Source organism: Anoplolepis gracilipes, chromosome 7 (assembly GCF_047496725.1).
Source record: "Anoplolepis gracilipes chromosome 7, ASM4749672v1, whole genome shotgun sequence".
NCBI lineage: Eukaryota > Metazoa > Arthropoda > Insecta > Hymenoptera > Formicidae > Anoplolepis > Anoplolepis gracilipes.
The window spans coordinates 8,411,835-8,429,926 of NC_132976.1; the positions used below are offsets into that span (position 1 = coordinate 8,411,835).

General features: G+C 30.3%; 2 protein-coding genes across 3 annotated transcripts in view; one reads left to right on the top strand and one right to left on the bottom strand.

The window, feature by feature from the left end:
* The first annotated feature begins 1,806 nt into the window (after positions 1 to 1,806).
* On the top strand, positions 1,807 to 5,766 carry LOC140668152 (peptidyl-alpha-hydroxyglycine alpha-amidating lyase 1). 2 transcript variants are annotated; one of them, XM_072896854.1, is made up of 6 exons: positions 1,807 to 2,289; positions 2,477 to 2,660; positions 2,733 to 3,353; positions 3,437 to 3,853; positions 3,936 to 4,154; positions 5,558 to 5,766. In XM_072896854.1, the coding sequence occupies exons 1-6, from the start codon at positions 2,188 to 2,190 to the stop codon at positions 5,764 to 5,766; spliced, it is 1,752 nt and encodes a 583-aa protein (XP_072752955.1). In that variant the 5' UTR covers positions 1,807 to 2,187. The 2 variants fall into 2 exon arrangements, with proteins under 2 accessions (XP_072752955.1, XP_072752956.1); XM_072896855.1 differs by having other exon boundaries at positions 2,492 to 2,660.
* A 4,223-nt stretch (positions 5,767 to 9,989) lies between these two features.
* Positions 9,990 to 18,092, bottom strand: part of Otp (orthopedia homeobox) — a 32,680-nt gene continuing 24,577 nt past the window's right edge. Inside the window, exon 6 of the mRNA XM_072896856.1 lies at positions 9,990 to 14,665. Coding sequence (XP_072752957.1) covers positions 14,331 to 14,665 — 335 coding nt within the window. The 3' untranslated portion in view covers positions 9,990 to 14,330. The remainder of the gene's footprint in view (positions 14,666 to 18,092) is intronic.

Here is an 18,092-nt window from a genome sequence, read left to right on the forward strand (position 1 = left end):
AGGTCCTACATCTCTTTATATGTTTATTCGCAGCTGACAATCCCGCTCTCTTTCACCGTAATAAAGAACTCGCTGTCGTCTGCAATTTAAGGTGAAAACTTGGCGTCGATGCAGACAGCGCAATGAATGCGGAATCGACGGTTCTCTCGGTCTAACGAAAGGATGAGCACCGCCATTGTTGGGTCGCCCTGATAGTACTCTAACGCATCTTGCGTACTTCGCGAAATGACAGGAGTAGTACAATGAATATAATAGGACATCCCAATGATAACCATATTGTTTGGAACGTTGCGTCATTTGTCCCAACAATGCACATTATGAGAGATTGGATAATCGAATGACACAACCATGTCGTTTTGCTTGAACTGATATTATCTTTACTTTGAGTTAATTGCTAAAAAATTCATTTAAAAAATATGTAATATTGCTTTATTATCGCAAAAAAATATGCAAAGCTTACGTTTTCTAATTAACTCAAGGCCTTATTATTGTAAATGCTTTTGCTCGTTTACGGATATATACCCCGGCGATTTGAAAGTTTTATCCCATATTTGAGAAGTAAAGTTTCTTTTCCAACTCTCTTGGCACATTAAGAACAAAAAGTTTAATCACGAATTTAATCGTACCTATTATGAAAATAAACCTAATAAAAAAGGGACAAAAAATAACATATTTGAACGACAAGGCACGTAAAGAAGGTTGTACAAGGAATGTCAGATATGCACGAACGAGACTGCATTGATTCCGATATAAACTCAGCCCTCCCAGACGAAACCATGTCGGCAAATTCTCGCGACGAATTCCAGTGACATCGTCTGGCGGATGTAGATTGTATTGGATTGCGAATCATTCGAATACTGAAGCTTTTCGAAAGAAAATTATGGCAAAGAGTGAATTATATTGCCAAATTTATAATACAAGTTATAAAAAAAATCTAAACCTCAAGTTTTCAATTATCAAAAAAAAAAAAAAAAAATTGCAAGCAATCTTACTCGAAAATACGTGTTGTATACGTGGTTACATATATATTCGTGTGTGGAAAAATGTGCAAAAAAAAGTTACCATAATTCATTTAATTTTGATTACAAGAAAAACAACTGCAGTAATAGAACTTCTAGCAATACAAGAACTTGATACGCGAAGCAAAAATAACTGCAGTACTAAAAGTTATATTTCTCCGCGTCTTTGTTGTCAAAGTTGTTTGGTAAGTTAAAACATTTCGAAATAATAATACGAAGAATTGTATATGAATAACAGTTTTGTAAAAATAATAAACTCAATAGCTAAACTTCTCAAATAATATAAGATTTTTGTAGCTTTTATTATTAATGTTGATTACAATATTTATGAATCTATATCATGTATGAATTATAATAACGTATAAAAAAAACACATGAATATTATATTTATTATATCAATCATCTATTCAGAAAACACGTGATATATATATTGAATAATAGCCTCAATAATAATGAAATAATATAATAAATATGAAGGAAATTCATGAATAAGTAAAAATATTGCTTTTTGATTTTATATATAATATTAAGTTTATATTTTGAGAAATTTAATTTATAACTCAAATGATATATTTAAAGCTAAAAATTAAAAAATTATGAAAAAATGTAATGATCTTATATTATGAAATAATTTTAAGGAAAAATAAATAGTATTTTTTTCGACGAATATTGTCAATGAAAAATAGCAGAATGATACATGTAGCGCCTTTACACGCACGTAACATGTAACTATTTTCAACCTTACCATCGATCGAAGTTAAGAATTCATGCAAAATGTGTCGGTAAAACGTGTACCAAAATATTATGGCGTCGTGTCATGTATGATGCCACTTGTTGGAAACGTGTGTTTTGGTGAAACATTGACGCAATAATGAATGTTTTCCAAAAATAGACCGAGGGTAATTAAACTCAATAACTCAATAACATTCATCATATAACACAATATTCCGAGTGACACTAATCTAACGAGAAGAATACATCTAGTTTGTCATATGTGAACATACCAAAGTGATATAGACTAGGGAGATTTCTCGAAGAATTTGACGTGATTTGCTAGAATACTTCTGTGATCTTATAAAATCTTATGTATTTATCACGGACCACTAATATTTAGGATATTGATAAGATAAACCAAAAAATACGAAACATCTAATGACGGTTTTGCGAAATGATGACAAACCTTCAATATGATACCATCTGTTCAGTTTTAGTTGTATTTCTTATTTTAATACATGCCAAAGCAAAACCGCAGGATATTTTGAATGATCAGGTAATTATTTAAATAAATATTTTACAAGACAAAGAGAAAAATTAATAATATTTAAGATTAATTTTATATATATATTTGTTGTATAATACTCTTATTTATATTGAGTCTACATATAAATTATTAATTTTTTTTTTATGAAAATAAAAATTATTTGGTTGAGATTATATATAAATATGTAAGAAAAAAGCTTGTTTATTTACAGCATTTACCTGATGTTAAATATAATTCAAATGAATACTCGGAATATTTTGACAATGAGGCTGGAGGATCTCACAGACTGGATGAGCAACGTAAAGATATGCCAGATGATTTACAAACTAACAACCACTTTGAGAAAGAGGAATCAATAACTGCAGATGCTTTAGACAAAAGTATATATTCATTTATTTATTGAGAGAAATTTCTTAAATATATTATTTGATATTTCTGTATATTTTTACCAGATATAAAATGGGACATGCATTGGGCTGCACAGGTGAAACTTAATCAAATGTCAGCAGTTTCTATGGATCCGTATGGCAATATTGCTATTTTTCACAGAGGGGATCGCGTTTGGGACTCTCATACTTTTGACAATGGAAACAGATTTGATCCAAATAATGGACCCATAACACAAAATACAATTATTCTTTTGAATAAGAATGGAAGGGTAATATTAGAGTTTGGTAAAAACATGTTTTATCTTCCACATGGTTTGACTATCGATCAGTCTGGAAATTATTGGATTACTGATGTGGCAATGCATCAAGTATTCAAGTTTAATGCTCAAGATATAGAGAAGCATATAAAAGAATTGAAAAACGCACAGTTTAACTCAATGACAGGTGTGTCTAGTGATCACACTAGTATATTATATGAAAATAGCATACTAAAGCCATCTATAATTCTGGGAGAGGCTTTTGTGCCTGGTAATGATGATACAAGATTTTGTAAACCAACAGCTGTTGCTGTACATACTAATGGTGACTTTTTTGTCAGCGATGGATATTGCAATTCTAGGATAATCAAATTTAATAAGAATGGAGAGCGAATTCTACATTGGGGACGACATTGGGGCGCTACAGGTAATAATAAATATAAAATTGATACATTGATAGCAATAGACGATATTTAATTAAATTTTAAAGTAAACTTTATTTTCTTTTAGAGTCTATATACTCACAGTCGCCTCCACCAAACGCGTTTCTCGTCCCACATGCTTTAGCACTCGCAAGTGAGTTGAACTATATTTTTGTCGCTGACAGAGAGAATGGCAGAGTATTATGTTTCTTTGCCAGCAATGGTACATTTCATAAAGAATACAAACATTCTGCTATCGGTAAAGAAATTTATAGCATTAGCTATGCTCAAGAAAAATTATATCTAGTCAATGGAATGAATCCATATTTTCCTGTAAGAGTACTAGTAAGAGGTTTTGTGCTTGATATTTATTCGGGAAAGATATTATCAATATTTGCACCCAAGGGAAACATGAATAAACCACATGATCTTTATGTGACAGACGACGGTTCCGAGATATACGTAGTAGAGTTAAATAATCACAAAATTTACAGATTTCTACAAGGTACAATATTATTAAATGTTATACTTTATAAAAAAAATTTTGTAGAATCTTTTACCATATTTAAATGTATCTTTTTTTCTAGGTGTAAATGATTCTATGCATGCTGAAGAATTACAGCATATTAAGTCACAGTCTATTAAGCAGCATCGATCTAAAATCTTAGTACATCCTGATACTAAAGATGCTGATAATGGGAAGACTAATATGACGAAATTGATTCTAGGTCTTGGCTCAGCAGCCGTTTCTTTTATTACAATATGTGTTGCGATTGCTGCCATTGTAGCAAGATGTCAAAAAAGAGGTAGACAAACAAGATACTATGATAAACCAGTAGTTGAATTGTCTAAATTAGTCAAATAGAAAACAAAAATTCGTTTGATTGAGTTTTTCTTTCATTGTAGCATTTTTGTTTTATGCATAATATACATATTAAATATATATTTCTTTTTTCTTGTTGCTTATTGGAATATTTAATAAAAATAAATTATAAAGAATATCTTTGAGATAATATCTTATAATATCTTTGATATAATGCAAGAGGAAAAAAGGAGTGATAATGCTTGCTTCTGTTTGTTTATAATTGCAGCTATATATGTTTAAAGATTTTATTTTTATTTATTTTTATGATTAAATCGCATCATATATTTTCATAACAACAGAATTAAACTTTAGCATTTAAAAACACTTTGTAAGTAGCAAAATTAGATTGTTATCATTATTATTATTATATGCCTGAATTGTATTTTTGCTTATCCAAAATACTTCATTATAAAAAGGTTTTGTTTTATGTGTACCCTAGTTAGAAAGCACTGTGCATTTTATGTCTTTATGTATTCATGTATGTTGTAAATTTAAAATTTATTTTTAAGATATTTATGTGTGTCCGAAATGTATATTAATTTTGTTTTATTATAACTCTGTGTATTATATCGCTATATATGAATTGCATCGTATTACACCTTTTAATTTTTTACCCCTCCTTTTTTCTTTTTTGTATTAATCATTTATATTTATTGTATTATGCATCATAAACAGATATATTTTAATTTTATTAAAAATTTATTTTATGTTTGAATCTGTATCTGTTCAAAGCTTTGTGTCATTAATTGCTTGTATTATATTTAAAAACTGAGAATAAGACAATATTTCTTGGAGTAAAAAGCAATATAAATAGATTAATAAATCATTTATTTATAGAATATATAAATTAAGTTTTCAATAATTTTTTGTATCATTATGTAATTATAAATTTTAATTCTGTATTTTTATTGTAATTACTGAAGCTTTCTTTGAATATATTTTTAGAGTAGATAAACTTTTGAAATATTAGTCATTATTATTATATTATTATGGTTTCTCTCTAGATAATAAATTTTTCATTTTCACATCAAATTGATTAAAAAAAGTTGTAATTAATTATTTATTACTGAATTTTTAAATTTATAAGTTACTTCTTTTTACTCCAAAATAAATATCAAGAATTGTCGATAAAATATTACCATATTACTACAGAAAATAAAAATAATGTTATCAGTTATAAAAAGAAATCATATCAATTTGAATTTCATGCATGAGTAATGAATTTTGGCGGCAATTCTCGCCATTTCTATGGCTAAGCTATAATCATGGATATAGCTTGCAATATTTTTCTTATATGAAATTTATGCAAATATATACATATGTTTATATGCTTTGATCGTACAGGATGTTTACTCACAATGCGGAAGAGGATGCGTTGGGAAGCCGATAGACGGGAAAACTTTAAGCTGTCCAGCCTGTTGGAGAGTCAGCGAGGTAGGAGCTTCAAGTTTCTAGAGAAACGGCCGAACACTCGCGATTTCAGCAAACTAAACACAGAACCGGAAACATCGGAGGACGAACATCCCGAGAACAGTCTCGCAAAGGTTATTTAAGACGATACACAACGTCGAAACTATACAAACTACGCGAATAACAGTATTATCGTACCGAATCGCGAAAATTGCCGCGCGACCGCCCCTCGACATCCGACGAGATCGTTTGAATTTTCCGACTTTGCGCCGACAATATTCGCGCGTTCAATCTGCGCGGACGGTACATGAGAAATGTCACTTTACCGACTGTCGAAAATACAGGAATTGTTTGATATATCATTCACAAAAACCTCAGCGTAACTAAAAAAGTACATTTTATAAATTTATTTTTTTATATACACCCCGACGAGATAATATTAAAGACTATCAACTTTAGCTAAATTTTCTTGAGTACCAAATGAAGCCTATCAGAGGCTAGGCAAATAATTAAAAAATGTTGAAAAATTATCAAATATTTTAGCTGTATTTTCGAAGATATCACAAATATTTTAATTTTTAATTTCTCTATAGTTATTGTTTTATCATCGCAAATTGTATACTTTTATATTTATAATTATTTGTAAAATGTATACTTTTATATAATTATTTCAGGAATATAATAAACATTATTATTTTACTTTTATTTATCTGCAACAGCAGGTTTTTTTTTTAGTCACTCCAATTCTTGTCACAATCAGTCTTTAATAGCATCTAGTCGTTGATTATATATTGATTGCAATTACATAATACATTTAATATTCTGCAAAAAAACTTAGTAAAAAAGAAAAGAAAATGAAAAAGAGAAGTCTGCTAAAAGCAGACTAAGTTGCATACACGGAAATTAAATATAACATAGAAATCAATCTATAATAAAAAATCGCTTCTTCAGATTACTATATTTTTACTAAGTCTCTCAATTGTACCTGACATATCTTATTTATTTATTTATTCTTATTTAAAGTATAAAAGAGAGAGAAGTCTTATTTAATAATTTATAATTATTAAACTATATGACATAATCATACAAAATAATTGATAAACATATAGAAGAGATTTGAAGAATTATTTAGAGAAAAAGAATGTTTTATCAAATAACAAATAATTTAAAAAACACAAAATCTCATTTAACAAATAATTATTTAACGCCATTTAAAATTGTAATGTAGTAGCTTAAATTGTTTTATAATAATAAGTTATATGCATAGTTTTACTAATGAGACAACTCTTGCCTTTTCTTAATATTGTCTTTATTATCTAATGAAAAGCTAATTATTATAATTGTATACAATTGTTTTCGATCCAACTAAATGAAAGAAATCAAATATGTTTTTGCTAATTTCTGCATTAAATTTTTTATTGTATTTTATATTGTTAGGTGGACAAATATTTAATTCTTCGTACTAAAAAACTACTTTGACAAGATTTAGCACACATACATATCAAACAATTTTATATTTATAATATTTTATATTTAGATATAATTTTTGTATGTATTTTTTAACATTATATACAACATAAAATTAAAAAAATTTTTTTATAAGAAATAGTCAATATTTAATTTATTAATATGTATTGTTAATATATAATTCATACTTTTTTCCAAGTAATTAAAAAAACAATTGCATTTGTGCTCACAATAAAAGTAACAAACAGTGAAATAACGAGAACGTTCTATATTTAATCATTTGCATCTTTTTATTAAAATATATTAATCAAATTTCTAAACAATTATTTTAAAACAATACATTTAAAAAAATTATTGATCTCATAAGATCAGGCTATAATAATTATTTTATTATTGTTCTGTATATATATATATATATTTATATATATTCGCACATAAAGAAACAGAAAAAATACTATTTTGTAAGAAAGTAATTTTAAATATTAGTTTTTAATGTAGTTATCATATATTAATTACTATAATAATATTAATTTTAATAATATTATTACAAATTTTATTTATGTATATATATTTAAATTTTTGTTACATAATATAAAAATTAAAAATTAAAAAAGTAATGACTTAATTTTTTGTACTGTTTCTTTACGTATAATCAACATCTATATATAGAAAAAGAAGCAAGATATGTTAATATGTGAAAAGAGCACATTAATATTGTTTTTAACATTTGCAAAGTTTTACAAGAAAACAGAAAATAAGTACTTATACATTGCAACTGTATGTAATGCGTAGATTTGTAAACTATGAAGATAACAAAAATATGATAACAGAGTAACCCTTTCAAATTAATAATTAATCATTAATAATTAGTAATTTAATAACTCTACAATTAGCAAAAATAAATATGTAATCAACTGTAAGAAAATATTAAGATTTTATTAATTGCAATGTATTATAAATATAGTAAGCCTACATTTTGGAAAGTAAAACCCTCAATTATTTAGATTGACTTCGATACGAACACATATACAAATATACACACACACATATATATACATGCATATTATATATATATATATATATATATATATATATATATATATATATATATATATCAATGATCTATACATATATATAAAGTCACTCTAATTAGAAGTTTATTTTTGATCTTATGACCAAAACAATATAAGCTGAATAAAAATAGAAACAGAAATGTGTGAGAAATGGTATATGTATAATTATTTATAATTCAGATAAAAAATTATAAGTTACACAAGTATTTTAAAGATATTTATGAGTAAATTTAAGCTATATTCTTAAAGATTGTTCTCATACGTTTATAAGTAATTTTATTATTAAAAATTTATTATCATAATTAACTCTTTTTTTCTTCTATCATATTTTGAATTATGAATCACTTTAATAGTAATATAAATTAGCTAATTATAAAATATTTTAAAAGACGTGTTCCTTTTTTTATGTATTTTAAACATGTTTATTAAAATATTAATAAAACCATTTATATTAAATTTGTTTATAAAGTAACGATAAAAACAATATTGAATTTAAGCTAAAGAATTTAGTGTTAATTTAAACTAAATAAAATTAGATATATAAATTTTAATCTTACAAAAAATTACATAAATATTTACACAAATTTTAATTTAATTAATTTTTAACTTAATATAAAATTTTTTATCGAACAAAAAATGAATTACTACATTATATCAATTCATATTTAAATTCATACAATTAATACATGGCTATGTTTTATACAAAGTTATCTAATTTAATCTGACCTTGCAGACAATATTAAAATAAAACGCATATGTATGCACATGTAACAACATGACCAAATTATTATTCACTAACGTATTATATAAATTCTAATTATATATACTATGGCTTATCAACATATCATTGAGGGATAGACATTAATATTGGTACACAATTACAAAAAATTGTTTTTTATTTAAGTCTATGTAATATCAATCGCTGTATATTGTATATGCAGTTATGCACATACTGCTTTAATATTTAAGTTATTGATTAAGATTAATGAAAGACAGTATATACTATTTATATATTTTTGCTTGACATTTAACTCGTTTGTTTCTCGATAGCAGTTATTGATTTAACATCATTGTGTATCCATCGTAGCATTATTTATAAGCCAATAAATAAAATATATATACAATTTAATTCTATTTCCGCTTTGTAACGTGATAATTAGATAAGCTAAAGCGATAATTTAGAACAGAGTATTGTAGTATCACTTTAATTTTTAATAGATTTCCATTTAAACAATGCAACAATACATTTCCTATACAATATAAAAGCTTATATAATCCACTTGTATTTACATAAATATAAAAATATATATTTTCAAATAAAACTGTGTATTTTTATATCGTTCTATTGTACATAATGATATATATTATACATTATTAATTAATATTAAATAATTATGCAATTATTATTTTTGTATATATTATTTTATATATTATTATTATTTTTAAATTATGTCAGAATATTAAAATGTCAAGATAGATAGGAGCGAAACAAAAAAGCGTTCTATATTTTGATAATGATTTATTTTATACACACTTAGTTGACCTCTATACACAACTATACAACGATGAAAATTAAAATTCTGTCTATTTACCGCTAATTAAAGTCATCGACGATAATGATTTGTGATAGAGATGTGATAAAGTCAGTCGATTCTCTTCCGATTCACAATCGAATCTGGAAGAATCGGGTGACGTCTGCGGACTGTACGATTCGAGTTGACTTCTGCACGAAACACTTAAACGTACGATCAGCAGAGCCCGTATGTTAATACAAATCACTTGTAAAAAGTGACGTCCGCACTTGCCGCCAAATAAAAGGACGCCAATCTTTACTTGCTTTGAAATCTATCTATACACACGCATGATAAATTAAATAAATACAGAAATTGTATTCTCTTTTTTTTTCGTTTAAGGAGAGGTATTACGATCATCAAAGACACCGATCGGAGCTCTCATACTATCTGAATTTAAACTAAGAAAGAGGAAGGAACGAATCCAGTTGGTTGCATAGACATAAATTGGCGCATTATAAAGAAGAGAAGGATATGAAATACTGAGCTTTCGGTTTAAAATTAAAGATACTTGACTCCCCAAGTTATGTCCGTTATATGTACTTTGTTTTGAATTTTATTTTATTTCACTTAATTATTAAAGCGGACCAAAGAATTTACATCAACCAACATATACTTCAAACTTTTATAGATATATTTTTTTTATAGATATGTTTTTAAAATCAAGACACGGCACCATAATGTATAAAATTTCCATTGTATTTTTTTTTTTTTTTTTATGTTGATATTTATGCGAATAATGAAATAGTTGAATCAGAAAATTTTCTAGAAAATTAGTTCTCAACTAGTCGATGATCTTATATAGTATCCTTTGTAATTATTGACAATATGTCAATTTAATTATGCAACACAAAATGCTCACCAAATAGAATGGTTCTCCCTTTATATGCTAAAGGAATGCAAGCTTAACGACAAAGTATTGCACGAAGCATTCGAAAAGAAGGAATCACAAACACTCCGGTGAACATTGTAAGGTCCTGCTTCCGTCCCGGGACGAAATCGAGAAAGGACGTCTCCGCGCACCGCGCTTATTATTATTTTTTTTTTTTTGTACATTAAAAATCGTATACGTTCGTAGTGATACACTGACAATTGCCTATCTGTTATTCCATATTTATCGTTAGGTTTACCTAAGTCTACCGTAAATTCGTAACTAGAATAATCGACTTTTTTTCGCAGTCGCTCGCAATATCTACCACTGATACCGCTTGGAATATCTTGTGCGGGCCGATATCGCCGTCAGAAAAATGAACGGCCAGCCCGAAATATATCACAATGTCCATGTATACTCGCGTTCACTCGTAATGTTGATGCCATCATACTCTTATTACATTATTATTGTTATTATTAATATTAATATTAATATTATTGTTATCGTTGTATAATTATTATTATAATTATTGTTGTTATTATTATTATTATTGTTATTATCGTTATTAGACGTATACTTTATTTACAAAACTTATGTTTCTCGATGACAACAACGGAACAATGTATACTCTTATAGCGTGCCATAAAATTCTTCAGGAATATAAATACACATGAATTGTACGCTAACTTGTATTCATCATCGAAACATTTATCTCTGAGGGAAATGTCGAAACGTGATGCGTCTTATTCTATCTCGGATTTGTTAAAAGAAGCATATCTCTTCTTCTCTTCATGGTGCGTTTCCGTAAAAGAAATTATTCGATAAGTTATATGTACTATCTCTGCACATAAGATTCAGTGCGATCTCCATCTGAAACGCAAAGTCGTGACAAGAAAGACTAGCTTTTCATTGCGCATATTAACATATATTCCTTGTTCGGCAACAGAATCATTGAGTAACTTTATTATCGTCTTAATACTAAAACAGCCGATTAATTTTTAAGCCGCAAATTAATTTTTACAAATTTTTAATTAGAACTAACGATGTATATTAAAAAAAAAAAAAAAGATTTATATATTTATGCTTATTTAAAAAACACTTTTTATTTCTTGTCATATAGAAAATATATAAAAAATTGTTCTTTTAAATAGTTAAATCGTGTTTCTCGGTTGTTTTATTAGAAACAGATACAAGGATTCTGTTGCAACAAGTAAGAGTTTTTAAAATCTGATTTTTGCGCAAATTTATGATTCCGTCGAAAATATAACAATACAAATACTGAAAATTTATAAAAGAATACCACATTCTTGAGAGAAAATTATATATCCACACATACAGTCTCGATATTGCATTGCGTTGCAAACAACCTGTGAACAGGAGCAGCCAATAGCTCCATCGCATTTGCCATTCGAATAATGGTAATAATAATAATAATATATCCTCTATCACGTCAATATTTTTACTATATTTACAATGCCGTGTATATATAATACTAAGATAACTTGTCGTATACATCTCATTGCACCTCGCCACGCCTTCCGCTTTGATCTCCATGACTTGTAAATGCAATATGCATTTTTCGCCGCGTTTAACCGTCAAGCGGGAAGTGCTCGCAAGAAAGAAGAAACGAGTGTAAATAAGAATCGCGTGGCGAAAATCCGCGCCCTAATCAGTTTGTCACATAGTCATTCTTCGAAACGTGGTTAAATAATTTACAATTAGCGAGGCCTTAATCTCATCGACGTTTCTTTAGCAGACACAAGCGCAGACACTCGAAATGTCTCTAACGAGGGAGAAACGAGCAGAGTTTAACGACTCGCATTTTAACAGCGACTGCAAATCGCACCGCTCAATACGACGAAAGAGATAACTTCTCATCCGGAAGAGATAAATTAACACGCGCACGAATATATGGAGCCGATCAAATCGTCCGACGCGAACACTCGTATGATCATATTAATATATGCATACATATATGAAGTAGCCACCTCAATTTTTTACCAGCGCACAGCGCCAACCCAAGATGTCCGTTCGCGAAGCTGATCTTCCTACGTTTACGATTTAATTTTTCCTCTTTTATAAAGACACATATTCGCGATTCCTTGTGTCATAAAAATCATAAATCTGCACAGATCACAATTCGTTCCTTCCTTCGTCGACAGCTCAGTGTGATTACTAGGACAATGCGTTCAATCACTCACAAAAATAGCCTCCATACTTTGATAGATCATATTTTAATCATATAGATATTCGGACTTATTCGGAAATACTCGGACTCATAATAATTGCAATAAATTTTCAGTGGTCAGAGCGCATGAGATTATAATAAAACTGGTCATATGTGTGGAAAACATCAGTCCATTGGCCGTTATTAAATATTTGGAGCTGCCGTGATTAAATTAAATTTTTTATAACACTGAGCAAAATCCATTTTTATTTTACCGAATAATTTTTCATCAACACCATAAATCCATTTAAGAAAGAAATTTCTTCGATTAACTTGTTACAAAAAGAGAGAAATTTGATACAATATTAATAATATACAAATAAAATGGTTCAGTTTTCTCTGTAAAAATATTAAATGATGCTTACACCTGTCATACCATTTAACAAATATTTGACTAGATATTATTTGTCGAAAATATTTATCCGTCTCGAACAATTTTAATTATTACGACAACTCCATGATACATCAATTACTCTATCTTTCTTATATTTAGTATCCAGTCAAGGATTAGTCCAGTATTAACATCAGCAAGACACATTTGCAGAAACTGTGGTATACATATCTCATACGTAAGATAAAAGTATCAGTTGTCAGTGAACAGGATACCTGAATAAAAATATGTATTTTTATTGATATTTAATTTTTTTTTAATTTATACCTTTAAAAATATAAAGTTATAAAATAAAACAAAATATATCCAAATTTTGATAAGAAAAACATTTTTTTATACGTGAAATCTTAATCACATTTTTCAAAAAAAACTTTTTCTGTTTAAATATTTCTTCAAAAGCTTAATATAAAAATACATATTTTTGTTCAAAAATCGATCTTGTTCAGATTGAACTAATACGTTTACCGTAAGTCATGATGGTCCTGGGAAGGCTATGATGACGAAAATCTGTATTGCATAAAATTATCGCTGTCGATACCGCTAGCAATTTCAATTTTCTACCCTGATTTTACCTCTGTGCGAATTTATAGAAGAGTACTCCTTTCGTGCGGATTCCTCATATTATTCCTGCAACTGTTTCTTCTGACAGGACGACGAATTCATGTTAATTGAAGAATAGAAATTCTCATCGCGATGAAATGGCCGTAAGGTCAAACTATTCCTTTGCTGACCAGCTGAACATTTGCCGGTCGAAATTATCTAATCACTCAAATTCCGTCGTTATTTGCTATGCTTCACCATCGGTTTTATGTTAAATTTAAAACGGCGAATAATTTTAGACCTTTGCGCAAGTCGAATTCCGGATGCTCGTTGATCTTGATCTCGCTGCATATTATCTTGACTTGATTAAAATCACAATCCAGCCAAACTGGACAGATTTCTTCTGTAGAATCGGTCGCGGAAACACCGTCCTATCTTGCGATTCCTCGACGGAGAACAGAGAGGAGTACTCGTTTCACACATGATAATTACGGTAAGCTCCTACCGCGACGGTCAGCAACTTCTCCTCCCGTGGAGCTGAACGTTAAAGGACGTTCAGGCGATGTTTCAATAAACGGAACTGTACTCCAGATCATGGGAGTACTGAGGTGGTCCTGGGGGCGGCGGCGGTGGTGGTTGCGGGCTGTATTGTTGCGAGGCGTCCGAGGCCCGGCGTCTGAGCGCCGCGATGCTATGGGCGCCTCTCCAGTCCGACGCCTCGTTCGCGCTTACATCGGCACCGACGCAGGAGACGCCGCCACCACCCCCGCCGCTGCCGGCACCGCCGCCGCCGCTTCCACCGGAAGTCGTGCCCGGCGAACCCTGGCCGCAGTTCAAGCCCGAACCCATCGCTTGACCACCGACCGGTGGCGAACCCCGAGACGCCGTCACGTGTACGCCGCCTGTCAAGTGCAAGAAATTCACAAACGTGAGAATGTGTTTATCCTCATGAAACGTTCGATTATTTGTACACACATCAATCGAAATTGATACCAGCACAAACGACTCATAAACGAACTAGTAAATGTTTCTTTTTCTCATCCTAAACAAGAATAGCTTGCAAACTATTCCCCATGACTTTGTAACTATACGTTTCTCAACAGTTCGTTATTATTGGTGAACAATAAAAATTTTTGCGATAAGCAGAATAACATAGGATAAATATTTATTGTCGTAGTTAACTACACGAATCTACCGACAAGGCGGAGTAGATTCTTGAAACGATTCAGGTATAAAAGAGGCAATTTACAGGTGCAATATTGCAGGTGCGGAGGAGAGAACGTTTCATTTCTCTGCAGAAGAGATATTTAATACGGTAGGCTGACAAAGCGCGCGGGATGCGCTACCGGCCGTCGCGTCGTAAAGTCGTTTCCGCCTCCTCGCCCGCTACGCTGGTGGGCTCGAAAGACAACGGAAAAAAAGAAAATTTTTTTCTTTATGACGGTGCGTTGCGCCGAACACGAGTTTGCAGAGGACTAACGGCAGCGGCCGCTTTTGAAAAGCCGTACGAAAGAATGAACGTCTAATAGCTATGAGATGTACGTGATTTTATGACATATTGTCGGCTAGTACGATGATTCGTGCTTCGCAGAATCGATGAGCTTTGGGGATGTATAAAGCAAATGCGTAACTTGACGTCTAAAGTATTTAAATTTAAATAAAACAAAATAATTTCCAGCGTCAAGTATATGTGTGTTTTTTTTATTTCTTGTGTTTAAACTTATAAAATATATTCCGCAAAGGGAAAAGCATAATACAAATCATGATAAGAAATCTTTATTATTGTTTGTACTGCGTTTTTTCATTTGTGAAAAAAATAGAAAACATAATTGCTCGACAATATACTTGATTGTCACTCATTTTCAAGATAAAATCAATTCAAAAAAATTTAATCAAATGTAATGATTTTTTTAAAATCAAAGTATCAGCTTTCAAAATATGTGAAAAACATAAAAACTTCATCTATTGTAAAAAAAAAAAAAAAAAAATATATTCCTTTCTGGACAACCCAATATGTGTTTTATTAATAATAATAATAATAAAAACTGAAAAAATCAGCTATCACTAATGTTGGTTCTCAATGAGATTTCACTGTTTTCCATGCTATTTACATAAAATAAATGAAACTACTGTTTATCAGATACTGATAATATATTGATTTTGTTTAAAAAAGCATGTTTTCAAAGAGACATTAAAATTTAAATTTTTAGAAACTTACGATTTTTTTGAGTAAGATACTTTTGCACCGTTCACTGAAAATCAGGCGTTTTGAAACGTTAATTTACGTATTAAGAAAGTTTGTTTGCGCCTAGTGACCGCCGGTAAAAAGATAAAGAGGGGGAGAGAGAAAGAGAGAGAGAGAGAGAGAGAGAGAGAGAGAGAGAAAGAGACATCAAATGGAACTCTCCGATCGACTAGGAACCATGCCGTTGGTTGGGTTACATTGCAGTGCTAATCATCATCGGTAACCGAAAAATAACGCTCTACTCTAAAAGCTGTTTGCTTTAAACATTATCCGCGGATAAAGGTACATAGTGGGTTGCCAGGCTAGACATATTCACCTCAGAGTCGCGTTTGCCACGTACACCAACGCGCTCGTGGAATGCCAATTTTTTTTCTCCTCTCGAGTGACGCTACCCGGCGATAACGTTCGGTAATTGGCACCGTATAAGCGTTACGTGCTCTTGTTCATATACGCACTTACACACATAGACGTGATCTAAATGTACACTGCAGTCAGCTTGTGAAATTTTGCTACGCCGGATTTTTACCGTAAGCTTCGTTTTTTTAGAAGAATTGAATAAAATCAGCTTTAGATTATCGCATCTTTTTGTGATTCTATATCGAATCAATGATTACTACATCCGATACAGTTTTTACTTTGCGTTAATACAATTGTATCTTTAGTAAACTTCTAATATCTGACGCCATTCGTTATTTCTTAATTTATAATATATTTATTGAAAAAATTTGACAAGTTTACAAATAGAATTCGAATCGTACTGACAGATCCATCTTCAGGGTTGACGACCCGTATTAGTAAGCTACGTCATAACAAAATAAAATATATCCCAATAAAGATGACTTAAATGTACCAATATGTATTTCGTAAAAACGCTCTCGACGCTTTACAACATCTCTCCTTTAATATGATTTACTAGCTACTGAAGAATATCCTGAAACAAAAAAATTTTTCTATGGAAGAAGATGACTGTTTTCTTATTATCGAGTTTCTTGTTATCATCTCTCAAGTTTATTATTTCTTTACAGTTTATGAGCGTTGAAATCCGACTTATTGCAATTGAAAAAAAATAGCTTTCAATAAAATTTCTTATTCAATATACAACCTCTGAGTTTTAATACACAATAAATATAACGTTCACGTTAAAAATCTTATTTTGTATTAAATAACTTTCGGTTGTCCAAAATTCATAAGTTTTGTCTTAGCATTTATGGACTTTAATATTGAAATTCAGTATTTTTGTCTCGGATTATTGAGAATAGTAAACTACATGATATACTTGGCAAAGAATATGCATTTTCATGAATGAAGCAAAAATCTCATTTTCGCACTTAATAGAAGAATTACGACCCAGGCGCACAACGATTTGGTGAAAGAAGGAATTTCACACGCGATTTATCCCATGAAGTATCTTTGAAGACACAAGGTTCTCCTGGGTAAGACGAAGCGTAACTCAACCAAGACAGGTTGCATCGGGATGTTATGGTAAACATACAGCGAAAGATCTCGCACCTAGGTGCGAGATCGGGCCTGGAGTCTACCTGCGTAAACAGATGGGAAGACAGGGAGGGGAGGGGTTTATGTTTCTGTCTCAAATTCCTTACGTGCAGGCGCATAACCCCTTCGAACCTTAATGCACCGTAACGTTTAACGACTTTGTCAAAGAGATTTCCATGACGCTGTTTGCACGTCGTCTTTTAGAGGACCATGGTCCAAAAGTTTGGCAAGACGATTATCAACGCGTATATAAGCGGCCAGGTTGACGCGAACGTTCTCCTGGGTGTGTCTGTTCGCGTTCGCGCATGTCGCCAACTCTCAGCAACAAGTCGTGTTACTTAAATAAGCAACGAGTAAACGTTACACGCGTAAAACGTTATTCAAATTGTCTGAAGAAGCAAGGTATGTAACTGTATAACGCTTTTGTTTTAAATTTAAATAATTATGTTTTAAGACTTAAGACTTGTATTTTTGAAGAAGCCAATAATAAAGATATTCAAATTGACGTTAACAAATTTAATGACATTTGTTGTCTCAAGTCTAAATTATTGTATCAGTATTTCTTTTAATTTTACAATAAAAGAAATTAT

What these genes read in the sequence shown, in the direction of transcription:
- LOC140668152 (XM_072896854.1), top strand. Translation starts at nt 2,188, where the DNA reads ATGATGACAAACCTTCAATATGATACCATCTGTTCAGTTTTAGTTGTA. An exon ending in AGGATATTTTGAATGATCAG is followed by an intron (nt 2,290 to 2,476) that starts GTAATTATTTAA and finishes GTAAGAAAAAAG; the next exon opens with CTTGTTTATTTACAGCATTT. An exon ending in ACGACATTGGGGCGCTACAG is followed by an intron (nt 3,354 to 3,436) that starts GTAATAATAAAT and finishes ATTTTCTTTTAG; the next exon opens with AGTCTATATACTCACAGTCG.